This window comes from Chiroxiphia lanceolata, chromosome 1 (genome assembly GCF_009829145.1).
Source record: "Chiroxiphia lanceolata isolate bChiLan1 chromosome 1, bChiLan1.pri, whole genome shotgun sequence".
Lineage (NCBI taxonomy): Eukaryota > Metazoa > Chordata > Aves > Passeriformes > Pipridae > Chiroxiphia > Chiroxiphia lanceolata.
This window is the reverse complement of record NC_045637.1, coordinates 103630975-103647845: the sequence shown is the minus strand read 5'-3', so window position 1 is coordinate 103647845 and position 16871 is coordinate 103630975. Positions and strand designations below refer to the sequence as shown.

The following is a 16871-nucleotide window of genomic DNA, read 5'->3' as shown; positions in this document are numbered from 1 at the left end:
ACTAGGAAAAACTGACTAAAGAAGATCCTCAGGGCTCAGGTAGAGTGTGTGGGTCTGTATATGTTCTTCCCTTTCCCCCTCCTTGTACTGTGATGTATATGTTCAATACTGTACTAATCAGCATCTTGCTCATTCTACTCCATCCAGTTGTTTCTCCAAATGTCAAGCCAGAGGTTGGAGGCATCTTCCAAGTGTTAAAAACATTGTCTCATTTCAGAGACTCTCCGGTTGTTGGTGACAGAGCAAGCTGGCGATGGGAACCCCAGTTACTTATCGGGCTAGGAGGGGACAACATGGGAAACCCAAAACAGTGGCTAGAGGGACACCTTTCAGCTGGAAGCCAGGGCAGATATGGATTTAATTGGAAATATGTTTTGTTTTGCTTTGTAATGTAGTTGTCCAACAAAGGAGGGCCGAGGCACTGACACAGTGTGGATCCTGTCTGCAGCAGCTTTTGACCAAAATGTTTAGGCAGAGAAAATAAGTTGTGAAGAACAGAAATGGGTCTCAAGTGAATAAGGAAAGGCTACTGTTGGGAGGAATTATGTAAGTGTAAATCCTAACAATTTGTGGTTTATACTGTCTTTATTTCTACTTCTGAGCTAGAAATCTGGGAAAGTGGTTAGCGAGTTGAAACGCGGGGGATCAAAGAATTGAATATTTTGAATAGAAGAGGAAGAAGTGAGAGCTGGGTGGTGCAGCAGGGGTATCCACTCAGATCATTTGCTTCTGTCTGAGTCACTGGAGATTTTCAGGATGATAGGGGAGTTCAGTATTAAATAGCTATTTGGTTCACTGCTTTTAAAGAAAAGGAAATTGGGTAAGAGAAGCAGGCAGTACATCAGCCTTCTCAGAGATGGGCTGTTCACAACAGAGATTGGCAGCACTTGCAGGGCTTCCACTGAGATGAATGTGGTATGTAAAAATAAGTATCTGAGGCAATAATTCGTTATTTATTCAAAGCAGATGAGGTACCATGAAAAATTAAATGGAAGATGAATATGGAATGATGCAAATCTTGGTAGCAAATCCAGCTCTAGTGTTTTGAACTCTTACTGCCTTTGGACTTCCTTGGTTATGTCCGCTGCTTTGCCAGCCCTATGAAAGTCTGTGCAGCAATGTCTTCCAGTGTATTGGAACTATTGTCTGCTTAATGCCTTCCAAATTCTCCATTTATGTATGTTGTTTCTAATCTTCCATGTCTTCAGAAAGAAACAGCTGAATTCCTTGAAGTATAGTTGTTTGGCCCTTAAGTCTAAGTGGGTCTTTCAAGGAACATGGAAGTCTCCTGTCCCCCCAGACTAGAATCTTCACCTTACATCAATGTTGGCATAAGAGCAATGACAGAGCAGTAGCAGAATTACTGTGCCCTCTTTGGAGTTATCTATGGATAAAGCAACTGTGCCTAGTTAGCTAAAAAAACTTGGAGAAACTGCCATATTTTCCTGAAGCAAAGGGAGATCTTGCTCTTAGTTATTCCAGCTCAGCAGGAGAAGGGCTTAGTTCAATGTTGCATCATGCAAAGCATAGGTGCTGATTGAGTTCTAGTTGCAGGCACTGGTGATGATGGCAGGTGCTCAGAATACGGCATAAGAATTTGATTTTCAAGATGAGTTGAAGACTGTAAGAAGTTAAGAGAAGATGTGGCTTGAAGTTGAATTTTACATGATGCAAGTGAAATAAAACCCTCATCCCTGTTTCTCATGTCAATTTAATTTTTTGCAGAGATGCTTTTTTGAGAATACAAAACAAGAAGTTTGGGGAATGGAAACCCTATGCAACTACATCAAACATCTTAATGTTGACTAATAACAGCAATCTGTCATACAAACATATGTAAATTGGCTGTGCTGCATTGGTAATGTTGATCAGACTGCATGGCAGTACCTTCTGTCACCAAAATGATTTACAGTAAGTGTGCAGATGTTATTTACAGTGACCTACTAATTCTTCTTGAGTGAGGGATTCTTTTTCTTCTTGCACATGATAATCTTGGTTCCTTTAAAAATAAGATCTGTTTTCACTCTCAGACAAATTATTTAGAACAAATAAGTAGTTAATAAAAATGTCTGGTGCTATAGCACTATCTGAGTTTTAATATTAGCTAAATTTTGGCTGAGCTTGCTAAGAATAAAGGAAAATGCTCTGCTGTCAGAAGAGATGTGTTACTATCTTTTGCAAAACATACCGAACACAAAGTTTTTTCTTAGTGCTATAGTCTTGCCTAAATCTGTGGTGGTTCTCTTCTAACAATCTAGCAAAACCCTTTACTTGCTTAATTGTAATTTGAATGAATTGATCACAGTGGGTTTAGATTTTTTTTCCAGTGAATCCATTAAAAAAATGTATTTTACGCTCCACTAGACTGCATTCAGATACCAATTTTGGTGTTAGACTGTCACATTCAAAAAACTATCTGATTGAAAGCTGCCGATTTAAATTTCATTTGCATTGCATGCATAGAAGAGTTGAAAAGAGTTAAAGTATCTAGGGTATAAAAGTACAGACAGCATAAAATGTCTAGAAGTGTAACAGTAGTTCATGAAGGTTACATGAAGAAGGAAGTGTTACATAACTGTCTTCTTTTACTTAGTAATAATATAATTTTATTTAAAAACCCCAGCTTTTGCTTTAATTCTGCTGCAAAATCATTTTCACTGCATGTCTCCAATGTGATTCATTCAAATGAAAAAATAAGTGTGTCACATACTTCCTCTGTTGTAGTATTTTTATTTTTACTTGATGCAGCATGTAATTGTAGAGTGCTTAGTCTTTGAATTTCTAAAGGAAGAATTTCTAAGATAGATAAAATGGGGGTGTAGAAGAGATGATGATTGCTACCTTTTTATGGTAACTTCTTTCTGTAAAAGTCACAGTAAAGAAATTAAGTATTTAAAGAATTTTAATATATGAAAAGCAGAGATAAATGTGCATGGCTATGTCTTCAAAAATTGTGGAGAAGAGGGAGGTGTTTGCCTTAAGCAGTTGTTTATCTGGTTAGGATTATGATTACTTTACATGTGTGTACCATGATGGTTCTGGTGCTATAGATTGCTTCCTGAATGCCTAGTCACTTGTTTTCACAGTGCATGGTACAAGTATTAATTTATTACACACTTGCAGGACTGAAATAGACCAAAACTCTCAGGTCTGAGATGGAGAGAGGCCAAAATGAAAGCCTAACACACAAAGAAGCTAGGAACCACTTAGTGGCCAAACATGAGTTTGGACACTGTGCTCTGACGGCTTGCTCAGGTCACACAAGATTCCCATGGCAGCATCAGCAGCTGAACCTTTAGCTGATGAATGTTGTCTCAGTGCCTTGATCTCAAGACATTTTCTTTGTGAGTCTTTTGGATGTGGATTACAGAACTGCAGGTTGCGATGCATAGTAAAAGTAGGGCATTGTCTCCAGAAGCCATGGGTGGACAACTACTAATTAGACAGATATGGAATAAAAAGTGGTGAGGTAGTTTTTGCTTGTATAAGGAAAAACTATCAAGTTTCTGAATGTACTGTAATCTGCTGATGTTTAGAATATGATCTGCAGCTTGAAAAGCAAAGCCTCTTAAATAATTTTTGTGGTCCAATTCAGGCACAGGATTGCCATCCCATTATGTAAGGAAAAGCAGAATGAGTTCCTGATAAAAGGAGAGCAGCTCTAATGCCTTCTGTCAGAAGAGAAAAGCTGCTTTCTATATGCCACATGTATTGCTTGTGTATTCTTTGGATGCTGGGGATTTTGAAACATGAGTTTGAAGGAAGATTGGGAAAGAGACTGTAACTAGGCATTGCATGGACTGGGGAGATATACTTATGTAGTGCCTATGTGTGAGGTGGGATACAGCTGAATAAAAGACTTTAGGAAATATCAGAAGAAATACCTAGAGGGATCAGTTGTGGTGTGGTACATTTTTTTTGCTGGAAAGAAGCAAAACTTCTGGAGCTTGAAAAGTCTTTTAATCAAACTAAACACAACATTTGAGAGTAAGTGGAGAAAAACTCTTTCTTTAGAAAGATGGACAGGATAACTGAAAAGGTTAGTTTAATCTCCATGCTTTATCACCTGATTAGTGTATATATTACCTTCTCACAGCAAATCAAGCCCTGGAAAATGTTTAGAAAGAGTTTTCTTTTCAACTGTCCTCATCACTTCAGAAGTGTCTGACAAATCTTTAGCAGAATGGGTTAAAGGGTAGTCACTAATGTTCACCATTGCTTGAAACTGCTCTGCAGGGAGGGGCTTTTAAGTGGGAGAGTAAGGCATTAATTGGCTCATAGGGCTGTTCTGGGCCTGCTCAGTGCAGACATAGCCTTCCTTGCTGTGAACTAGGTCACTGGGAAAACCTACCTATCTATGAACCAGCTACTTGACCGTCCAGGGGCAGTGGCAGTATTTTGATCTTTTTAGACTGTGAAACCCACCAAAAAGCCAGAGGCTTTTGAGATGAATTTTGTTGCCCACTAAAGCTTGGTTATGTCCACTACCATTTCCAATCACAGCGTTGACTAGGGTAGAGACATAACCATCATCTACAAACCCCAGATGGAAAAGAACCAAATATTCAGAAAACTTCAGAATTTGGGAGACTATATATATCTGCATATATGTCCATATGGATGAGCTTCAGACTTACAATTCAGGCAAAGTTCAGTGAAAATAATATGTGTGGAAGATTTGCATGAGCTAAAATAAAAATTAAAATTACCCCTTCAAAATGTGCACATATAGCCTTGCTGAGCTTCTGATGCATCTTCTCACAGCTTTTTGAAGCTGTAAGCTTTTTTTAGATCTCTGATCAAAATGCACAAGCAGGTCTTGATATCTTTTTTTCTTTTCTTTCTAACAGCAGTAGTTTAAAATAGAGGATGGGCAGGACGAAGGAAAGCAGAATAGGAGAATCTCACAGATGTGATTATGTGTTAGAATAGTATGTTATGGAAATTTTATATTGTGCCTTACTGTCCTAAGTATTGGTATCAATGAATGCTAGTTCAGGTTCACATAGCTCTCACATTACCCTATGTAGCTGATAGGAAGCTCAAAACACAGTCAAATGTTCTGGAACCTTATGCTTTGTCTAGGCAGCAGTCAAGGAAATAACTTGTCTTGCATCTTTCCATATTCCAGATAGTTTGTTAGGCCAGTCTGCCCTTGTGCGTGTACGCAGCTCCTTTTGACGCTGGCATTCGTGTTTTGGCATAGTATGTAACTCTACTTTTTTTGCTGCATTTAGATCCTACAGATCTGTTACAGCTCTTTGCACAAAAGGCTGTGGCTTGCATTTTGAATTACGAATGTGCCCTGACAGTTCCATTGCTCTTTGTCAACAGCAGATGCAGGAGGCCAAATTCTACTCTCAGTCATGTTGGGGAAGATCATGGGATCTGATATTTCATATAGATGTCACTTCAGGCATACAGCATTAAAAAACATCAGAGTGGGCCCCCTGCTTTCTGGAGATGGGCATTCTGTGATTCTGTGATATATCACCTAAAACATAACCTCTCCAGTGGACTGTGACTGGTCAGAGCTCACAGGATGGTTACTGGAGTGGGTTCTGAACAGACCCTGTAAGAACAAAAAGACAACTACATAGTTCCTTTGTAGTGTTTGTATCTATTGTGTCATATTAGCTTGGTTTTGCCAAGGATCACAGCTATCGATAAGAAAAGCTAGAAATGTTGACTTCAGAGGTCACTGTTCCTATATAATGCAAAGGAATATCTAAAGATATATCTAGGGAGATATCTAGGGTATACCAATGTAAATTATCTTATTGCAAAGCTCTGTGTTACTTGCAGAGTAATTGCTATTAGTTGGCTACACATTTTTTTATTTGGTTTTATGTCATATTTTTCACCCATTCAAGGCTTGAAACATTTCACATGTGTAATGGAAATATTTTCAGTACAGTAAGCTTGGATATTCTGATATCTACTTGAACTGAGTAGTTGTTTATACATCACGTGGAAAGGAGAGATGGAGAGAAGGATGTACAGCCCAATTCCAAGTGTTAGGTTTTTAAACCTGCAGCCTCTTCCTATTGAAATGCAGGCCTTGAAGATAAAACTGGTTTCCTGTTTACCAAATAATTAAGTGCTCTCAGATCTAAAGACTGAATGTTTATTCAGCAACCTCACTTTCAGTTGAAGCCCTCCACAAATAAAAAATGCAGCAACTGCATGAATATGATGCGTGACCTTTTATTATTCAAGAATCTACCTCAATTATGTAGAAATATAGCAAATAGCCTGAATTTCACTTGGAAATGTGTTCGTACTCAGTGGAACACTTGGTAGTGATGCAGTCAGAACTGCTGTCCTGGGCAGTGATTTAATTCCCAAGCTTTTCCTTATGTCTGTCAGAATGTCAGCGTGTCAATTATTTCTGTTCATTGCTCCCAGATGATTGGTGATCTTTGGCAGAAATGAATTGTACAGCTCAATGGTGGTAGTTGCTACTGTTGTTATTATAATTATTATAATTATTATTATTTATTTTCATTGCTGTTAGCTTTGCAATATCACTTGTTAAAATACGGAACATAGAGAAGGAGAAAAATGACTGGAAAGAAAAACTGAAGGAGGAAAAAGAGGGGACAGCATGTTGAACACAGAAGCTGATCTACATTGTGCTAAGGATACATATAGTCTAGCATTCTCCTTTTGATCTATGTAAGATGATCCTGAAATTATGGGGTGTTGTAGACAGTGAATAAACTCTCCCGACAGAAAGTTTCTTCTATTCCTTGTGACATACAACTCTTACATTGAGGCTGAGAGGTTTTAGAAAGTGTCAGACAGAACAATAAGAAGGAAAAAAAAGAGTATTCTCTAGGCACATACCTAGCCAAGTTAGAACTTACTACACAAATTGTAGGCAGTCAGCAGTTCATAAGAAAACTAACAAGCAGTGGGAAGTAATCAGTGACTTTCCTGAAGGATCAGTCTTGGAACTAATCTTGCTATTTTCATTATTATCCCAATACCAAAAAGAAAAAAGGAGCTACTAAATTGTATTGATAGCACAAATTTCAGAGTTTTATACACAATAGGAGGATATTTCTCTTTTCAATTTGCTGCCTTTAGGTAATCAAGGTCTTTGTACCATCTTGTACATGTAGATAGTTAGATAGTTGTGTAAGAAAGTATTCTTTTTTTTTTTTTTTGCACTTAGGACACATTTAGGGTCTGGTCTCAATTAATTCTATCCAGTAATCAATATCTGAAATGCGGCTCACTCTCACAATCCAAATTCTTTTCAAAGCAATTACATATCTCTGAAACTAAGGACATACTGGTAGATACTAGGTGAGGAACAAGAATTCTGTTGCATAAAGCCTGTCTGAATGCAAGAGAGAGGGACTAGTTGTACTGGTCATATGTACTTAAATAAAATTTATGATTAGATGCCTTGCAGGGAATTTTATACCGTCCAGGTTAACATCTTTTTTGCCATTTTCTATGCATTTTTCATAGTCATGTTGCTCTTGGGTCCCTGGGTTGCTGGCAAAGGATCATGTTAGGATAGTGTTTAGGATGTCTAAAATTTATCAGCCCAGATCCTTGAAAACATGCCTTGCTGTTTCCTCCGTGTTTTTCTTACCTTGAGATGATCTTGAGAATTGGCAATTAGTCTGGAAACTGAAGTCAATTCAGATACAGTGTCTGCTTATTAACTTTAGTTCTTTGTAGTGTCTGTCATCCTATGTGATAAAAAAACAAAACTTGTTAACCTGAAGCCCTTTTAATATAAGAAGAAAAAAAAAAAAAGAACAACAAAAAAAATCCCACAAAACCCAAAACAAAAACCTGTTCGGTTACTGTCTAACAGTGGTGTGGGATATTTGATGTGTAGATGGCCTGTCTCGCTCCCTCCCACCTCAAATGACTGAATGTCAAGGAATAACTGCATGCCCTAGTGCTTCAGCTTTGTGAGCATAGGATTTGTGATTGGGCAGCTTTTCCGTTTGGTGCATTATTTTAGGAGAGTGCTTGACTGTTATTTGCACTGTCAGTAGTGCAAGTGCCAAAGATAGTATTCGTTTCAATATTGGTTAAGTATAATTACTACATTTTTGAAAATGATGCAGTTCTTAGTATTGGTTCGAAGTGTGTCCAAGTCAACAAAAAAGACTCTCATCTACACGACTGGGTGGTGGCTCATGCTGTCTACAATCACGACTACATGCTTCCCTTCTGTCAGAGACTGATGCAATTCCAGCACTCTGATTTCCCTTACACCAGCTACCTCATATCTTCTTACATAAATGCACACAGATAGAGTACCTATTCCTGTTTCCAAGTTATTTTCCAAGAAAAGCAAGGTACTGCAATCAGTCTCATCAATAGGTTAAGATCCAAAGGGCCTAATCAGCTTGGTAGACAAAAGCTTTTCACGCTGCCGATTACAGAGGGAGCCTGACCATCAATTAAAATTTCTCTCTCTGAACCTTTGTTTTTCAGACAAGGAAGTGAACATAAGGGAAATTTCAGAGAAGATCCAAAAATAGCAGGTGGCTGTCACTGCTGTGCTGTGCTCATTTTTAATCATCAGATTGGAAAAATAACATGCTTGGGTTGCACAGGGATGTAAAAAAGTAGGTCCACTGTTTAAATGCCAGAAATGGGTATGAAAAGACATGGGTTGTGTATATGCGACTTTGGCTCCTGACAGACCTTTCTCACACAACATTCTTACCTTTCTGCTTGGTTATTTAAAAGTCTTAGAAGATGTTAGTGGCCTACTGATAGAGGTGTTTCAGTGACGTGTATATTACTGCACTTTCTGACCTGTAGGTTAGTATTCAAGAAATTTGCTTTCATTCACCAAACTTAATACATCAGAAGAATTTGCTCCATTACAGATGAATACTGGGAATTTTTCCAGCAAATGATTGTTAACTATACTGTTTGGTTTTTGTTTTGTTGTGGCTTTTATTGTTTTGGGCTTGTTTAAGCTTGGGGCTTTTTTGTTTGGGTTTGATTTTTTTAGATTTAGAAACCTTCGGTTTCCTGCTTTTCAGTTTCTATTAGATGTAAAAGGCATGTTGGCTTTCTTTCTTTAGTATTGGTCAGATACCAACTAAACAGATTTGTATTTTGTCCATTTTAAGTAATTGCTACAATTTCATGAGCAATAGACTTTTCTTTTGAAGGGGAGCAACCTAATTAATGCAGAAGAACTCTGTCATCGCTATTATCTCAACATAAAATGTATGGTACCAAAAATCTACCCTCCACCAGAAGCCAGGCACTGCCTTGCTAAAAACAAAATCAGGAAACATTTTATTTACTTTGAAAAAGATCATATGAAATGGGGGAAGGGAGAAGAGGTTGCAGCTGTTGCAGTCAAAATTTCAACTACAGAGCTCTCTTTTTTTTTTTTTTTTAACACTTGTCAAATTTGACAAGTTCTGGGTTGTAGAGCTATGCATATGTTTACATATATTTACTGGTTTTGTTTCCTGCCACCAGGTAGTACTTGTTTAATAAATCAAGTTATGTTATGTAAGGTTAGAAGTGATGGTCAAACCTGAACATTTTTGGTTTATTTGTCAGTAATGGGGCTTTTCACTGGAGTATGAGTTTCAGTTATTTGGCTTCCGGTGCATATACTTCAATGTGATTAATAACTTATTTTAGTCAATCTGAATGGCAGTGTCACTGATGTGCAATTGGATGAGTCAAAACATCGTCAACCTCAGAACTGAGGGCCAAGCAATCTGTACAGTATTAACTTGATGCTGATGCCAAGCAGTCAGCCAAATTTGAGGCCAAAGACTGAAAGAAAATACATTTCACTTAATTAAATATTTTTGGCTAGTTAAAAATCCAGAATAATTTTCACCAGTTACACATACTCATTTTGTTCTCCACTACAAAAATGAAAAGACAATCCATACGATTAAGCTGATCTAAAGAGAAGCTGTTTGATATTTGTTATTCAACAGTATTTGAAATTCCCCAAAGAAATCAGTGAACTTAACTGCTTTGCTTTCCTTACTTGCATCATACTCCCAAAATGCAAAAGGCTTCAATTCACAAGTTTCCTGCTGGTTGTAATTCATAGACATAAACCAGCTCCATTAGTTTGGTGCCGTCATCCTAAATCAGTCTGCAGAAATTTACTGCCTATAGGAAACCTATGCAGCTTTTATGGTTATCAGTAGCTCAAGTTAGAGGTTCTTGTTCTGTCTATCTCTCTACAATCCTGTCTCTTTAAATGTTTTCAGAAACCTCATGTGACATTCTAGCCTGACTCATATTTATCCCATGCTAGACTTGGTTTCAATTCTGGTAGAGTTGCTTTGGATCAGCTGTGGAACACTGGGCCAACAATGAAGATAGCTACTGTCTGGGTTACTGCTATCTCTGCAAAAAATGTTTCCCAAAATAATTTTTTCTTTCTGGTACTGATTGAATGCTCTGGTCTCACACTACCACCCTCCTATGACAGATGAGTAGATGTCTGTTATCTGTTAAACTTGTTTGGTTATGCATCCACATGCTTTTTTTTCTTTGCTAGGCCTTATCCAAGACCCCCAGTCAGATCCTGCAGTTCATTTCTGTTCATCATTCTGTATAGAGCAACATCTCTTGCTTGCATCCATGTATGCTTTTCCCTAGAGTTGCTTTTCAGTATCAATTCCATGGAGTCCAGTTCAGAATGTAAATACTTGTCTGCACATTTGGGTATGAAAATGTTTGAGGCTTCAAAATATTCGGGTAACTGAAGATAGTATATGAAGAATGCAGAGGTTTAGAGTTATTCTCTGAGTAGGCAAAAGAGGTAGAGGATACCAGAGAGGCAAAATGAAATTCCCTGGGGCCAGAAATTAAAAGGAAGAGAAAACTAGCAACCCTCTGCCTCCTTACTGTTAATTGACTTCTTCAAGCTCTTAGATGTGGAAATACTGCGTGCCAATAGAGCACAAGTGAGGGAAATGTATTTTAGAGAAGTCTAGAGCACATGATGTGTGAGAAGAGGCTGAAGTAAACTGGTTTGTTCAGCTTCCAGAAGACAAGGTGAACAGCAGATTGTATTGCTGTCAAACTTCCTAATGGGTGGGCAGAGAGAAAATAGAAAGAGACTCTTCTTTAAGTTAAGTAGGAACAGGAAAAGAAGTAACAACCCCAATTTGCAATACAGGAGATCTCAGTGAAAGGCATTGGGAAAGAAAATTTCACCACAACAGTGGCCAAGCCCAGAGAATTGGAGTCTCCATCTTGGGAGGTGCTAAACGTGGACTGGAAAGGGCTTCGAGCAACCTGAGCAAATCTGTCCTACTCTGAGCAAGAGGTTGGACCAGATGACTTTGAAAAGTCCCTTCTAACTGAAATAGTGCTGAGAATCTATAGCTCTTACTTAGTTGGTCAGTGAGATGTTAGGATTGAGTGGGTGCGTTACAGTTTGGGTAGTAAAATCTAGGGAAGGAGCATGTTTAGAGATAGCATTAGTTTTCATAGGTTTCTTAAACTTTGTTTGTCTGTGATGTGATTTTGAGATGCTCTGTAGACTGTCTCCTTTCTTCTCTTTTAACTTGAGGATGTCTGTCTTTCCTGTGTCTACCATTAACACTATACATAAGTGCATCTGTTTGAGATGGATACCTCAAAATTGAGCCTCGGTGCATGGGAATTATTAGAGGACTGAACTGAATGTCACTGGTGCACTCAGTGAGCACAGTCAGATACAGGCTTCAAAAATAGTCTCGAATATCTTGTTGTATGAAGATCTTGGAGATAGAGTACACATTAGGATATTTTATGTATTCTAATTATATTCTTGTGCTCAGAAAGATAAGAGAAAGAGCAAGGATAACTTTCTCTTAATAAAAGGTTAAGAAGAACATGGGAGAGTGGACAACTCCACACTGCTTTCTCCAAACACGCAACGTGCTGTGATGTGTAACATTTCTAAAAATTGGAGAAATCCTGAAATGTTCAGATTGACATTTCAGTGCCTGTCTAAATTCAGTGTCTGTCTGAAATATAGGGTTCAATAATCCTATTATGTGTGTCTGACACACTCCTCCTTCTTTAGCAATGTGCCTCCCATAGCTGCTATAATAAGACAGAACAGCCAAAGCCTAATATTGTGTGCCTCATCCTATCATTCAGCAAAGCTATATCGTCATCAGATGCAATCTATTGTGTTCATTCCTGCTGTGTGGTATTGATTTTTCTAACCTTTCCTAATGTTAAATTTGTTTGGCTTTTTAACTTTCTTACAAAAGGTTAATGTTATTAAGTTGAGCAGGTATCTATAAAACTACAAGCGTTATTGCCTATCTTGCCATTGTTATACTGTCCTTTCATTAAACTCTGGCTGCAGTGGATAGCTCTGTCTTGAAGATTTTTGTCATTCCAGAATAATGCAGTGGAGGTTGAAAAGAACTGCATTACAATTGTCATCCAATTTCATGGCATAAAATATTGGATTTGATATATCAGGAGCAACAGATTTATCTGAAGCTCTTAAACCATGAGTGAACACGAACTGCACAGACATTAATTCCAACAAGGCTGTAAAGAGGGCGCAGGATGATGCAAGTGCTGCTGCTTGTCCCCACCCCCAGTTCAATCTGGCCATACCAGTCTCTTTGACATTGTGGCAAAAGGAGCAGTTCTAAAATCTCTGCCAATTCCAGAACTGGTTATCTGTTTGATGCGGAAAGAGAATGAGAAATCACAGTTTAATTTGAAGGGAGTTGTGGATTTAGTGGTAACACTCTATCAACATTTTTTGATATGATGATCTACAACAGTACTTGTATAAAGCATCAAAGGTACAAGCAGTGAGTAAGCAGTTTCAGGATACCCCTCCTAAGCCACAGTACCTTCTTGGTACTGATATTGTTGGTACAGTAATGTACCTTTAATGAACTGTGCATTTGGCATCCCATCCACATATTTAGATTGGGTTTCTGTGATGGGTATTTGAGGCCTTTTATGGTGAATATGCAGAAAAGACAGTAGCAGGTCTGAACATATGTTTTCTATGTGTGGTACATCACAGCTTTCTTCTGGACTGTGGTAAATGATCTTCAGTGCTCTCCAACCACCATGCTAATGTTATCTTGCCTTGGTAGTACCTTGTAGTTGCTTTAGAATATTTTTCTTATCAAAGAACATCTTGAGAAACTGGGCAAGAATGGAACTCAATTGAAATGTTCTTAATAGTAGCATAAAATAATAAATAATAAAATAATTTAAGCTGCTTTAGATCATCACTTAAAAAAAAAAAAAAGAACTTGGCACTTTGGTCTTCCCTGTGGGGAAAGCAGAATAACAGCATACCTGCATCTGCCAAAACCTGCCTGTTCAAGGAGATCAGGCTTGTTAGTGACTGCAGGAGTATTTCAAAGTGCTGAGGGAGAGTGGAGGTTAAATTTTTTATTTATAAATTGGTACCTATAAAATGCTTACTTCTGCCAACACTGTGAAGCCAAAGAATGGCCATGGCAAAAGACAAAAAGCTTTCCTTCTCTACTGCCAATTTAAGAGCTGGTAACTGAGGTTGTGTCTCTTCTCCCATACTCAGCAGTAGCTGTCCCTGCCATTGATTTACTCTTTATCTGTCATGTTCTCATGCTGTTCAGCAGCTGTCTGAGAAAGACTGAGGAGGTTCTGTCTGTTCAAAGTTTCTCACAGCTTGGTGTCTCTTCCCACTATCAGTGCTGATATTGAGACTGTCTGAGAGCACCCCATCCCTAGTGAATGAAACATCTTTTCATTTAGAGTGACTTTGATTAACAAATCCCCTTCAGTAGTTTTCAGATCCAACCATGAGCTTTCTGGGTGGGCCTGAACACCCATATACCTTTCCTCGGCTCCCTTGGTGTCTCTGGCTGGTGTTGCCAAACTCACATGTTCATTATAGGCTCCAGATGGCTTGTGTCCCTTCTTCTCCTACCAATTACCCTTTGGCCTTTCCTAGTGAAGAGTGGAGATGTGACAGCTCTTCAGGTTGTTTCATGCTTAGCACTGAGTCCAGGATCCAGCTACATTTTCCCTAACCCTTTTATGGGGGCAGCAGCATCACGTCTGCAGTGGAGGTCTCTGATTACATGTGCTGTTGCAGCAATATGATTCTTCATCCAGGCAAGCCTGAAAAGATATTTAGGGCAATATCAGGTATCAGAAAGGCTATTACTTTTGACCATGTTTCCTTTCAGAAGTTTTTGAGGGGAGGAGAAGAGGTATAATAAAAAACCGTCATTTTCTTCTCCTCCCTTACCTCTTCTACTTCATCCAAATGCAGCCCCTTCTGCATTATGGCTTTATTTATTTTTATATGCATTCTGACTGTGTGGGGAAACACCTCAGTGATAATGTATGTTTTCCTATTGGAGGCTTGTTACATTGTTGCATGCAATTCACTAAACTCCATGCATTCACTATCTGGGAAGTTTTGTCTTCTGTGCCTTTATTTTCACAACTAATGTAGATGCAACTTCAACAATTTGGTGTTGGTTGTTGGTTGTGGTTTGGGGTTTTTTGGGGGGAGGGGGTTTGTTTGGGTTTTTTTGGTTTTTGGTTTTGGTTTATGGGTTTTGTTTGCATTGGATTGGGTTTTTTTGATGTAACAAAATAATGGACTTTATAAACACAGGCACACGTACAAAGATTATATAGTCTGAATGTTTTTCTCTTATCAGTTGTTATTATGTATAGGAGAAAATTAAAATCCATCAGGTAAGTCAAAGATAAAAGGCTTTTAAGGGAACCTTGTGGTACGAAAGGGAACCTCTAAATGCAGCGTGTATGGTTTTTATTTTAATTTACAATGCTTTACTTGGTATTTTGTGTTCTTGAAATGTCTTTGAATAGTGACTTTATGTGGTAGAAGCACTCCACTTTTCCTTACTCAGCTTTTTTTCAGAGGCTTAGGAATTGCTTTAGTTCTTAATTAAGAAATCTGAACTCCTGCTCTTCTCTACTTTAACATGCTCTCATCCATAGTACCCCACTGCAAGGAAATCACTATTGGATCACTGCAAATTAACTTCTAGAACTGCACCGGGGTCTGGAAGCTTGATCACTTTTGTATGCTTACATTTATACACATTTGAATATATGTAGCAGCATCAGAGAGAACAGTCATTTTCATGGAAGTTACTGATCACCCAGGGCTTGCTACACCAGAACTTGCTCATCCAGCAGAGCATCATAAAACATGCTTATCCAAAGACACAAAGGTACTCAATGGGTTTTGAATATCTACTCTTCTAGCCATCAAACTGCTATTTCATAGTGACTTGTTAAACTGGGACCTACAGTCTTTGGGCTCTGGTAATAGTCTTTTACTTAATTCTGCATCTCCATGCAAAGACTCTGAGTTATTGACTGCAGTTAAATTCACCAAAGACATCATTAGTTCTCAAAATTGAAAAATGATTGACTTTTTTTCTCTCTCTGTTTTACTGCTTCCTTCACTAGGGATGTGAGTTAATTGAGACCATGGATCAGGACCTCACAGATTTCACCAAGTGTCTTCAGATACTCCAGAAAAAGATAGAGAAGAAGGGCCTCCAGGTAAAGACAACAAATCTTTTGTCTCTGGTTTTTAGTAATTACTCTTTCTCTCAATGTATTTAGGTTTATCTTATAAGTTTACACTGAAATGTAACTAGTTTCTGTAGCCTTGCCATTCTGCGGTTTTGCCATAATTTACTGCTCACCTTGTAAGCATTGATGCTTCTGCTAAAAGGAATTATAAAGTGTGTCGATGAACAAGTGTTGGCTTTCTTAAAAGGCAGCTTGCATTGATTTCTGTTAATGAACTACCCAAAGTACAGAAGAGCTGTTGTGGTTGATGTTCAAAGAAAGAGTCCCACTTTGGCATGTAAATATATTTTCAAGACTTGGCACACTAAGCCTTGATGTTCATCTCCTTTCTCTCCCCATCCAAAGGTGAGATGGAGAGAGGGAATCTTATCCTGCCAATATTACATATGGTAAGCAATACCTCCTTCTGCAAACAGTTCCCCTGGAATCAAAGGGAGCCTTTGCAGAGCAAGGAGTGCACTAAACTTAAAAGGAGCCAGATGGAGTTGTCAGCAGCTCATTTCATTTGAAAGGCAAGGAAGGCAACGTTCTGCCTCCCGTTCCACAGTTTAGTTTCGGAGGCCCACTTGTTTTGTCTCGCTGAGATGAAAAGTTAAAATTCCTTAGGAATTTCAAATGTGGTGGGTCAGTAGCAGATATGCTCTTGGAACTACTACCCTTTCCTCCCAGTGGAACAGTCATTCATAAGGGCTGACCTCTCTCTTCTGCTCTTCACCTGTGGGTAAAGAGAGGAAACATCTGCTGCATCCTCTTACCTAAAATGAGGGCAAGAGACATGTAAGCAAATTAAAACAGCACAACATGGAAGAATATGGGTAAACCTCCTTTTTCCCCATTTTCATTGTAGCAGGATAAGGAAGTTGTCTGGTTTTCTGAGATCACCGTACTCCACCAAAGCAGCAAGGGAGGGAAATGCCAATACCCCTCTCTCTTTCTTCTTTCCTCACTCCAGGTTGATAAAAAATTAACCACTTTTTCCTTAAGCTATTTTGAAATGTCATGTTCTTCTAAAGGAAATAAATGTCCATGGGACATTCTGGAGTGCTGTTGCACAATGCCCATCTGCAGTTGCATCTCAATACATACTGTTGTTCATCAGAGTTATTTTCTCCATCAGTATAGACAGATACAGGAAGGTTTCACCATACACTTCTCCTATCTGTTTGGCTGTGAGCCAGGAAAATCTTTGTATGATAGTTTATTTTCTTTTCCCCTATAATTTATCATCACAAGTGTTCAGAGGAGTGTCTTCCCATCCAGAATGGGAGTGATAATAAGTGCCATTGGAACAGATG

The 16871-nt window shown here is 38.5% G+C and overlaps 1 protein-coding gene across 8 annotated transcripts in view; it reads left to right on the top strand.

The window, feature by feature from the left end:
- TPK1 (thiamin pyrophosphokinase 1) overlaps positions 1–16871 on the top strand; it is a 300163-nt gene that overhangs the window by 159452 nt on the left and 123840 nt on the right. For all 8 annotated transcript variants that reach the window (XM_032700141.1, XM_032700088.1, XM_032700132.1 and 5 more), the window contains one exon: positions 15448–15543. In XM_032700141.1, coding sequence (XP_032556032.1) covers positions 15448–15543 — 96 coding nt within the window. The remainder of the gene's footprint in view (positions 1–15447; positions 15544–16871) is intronic.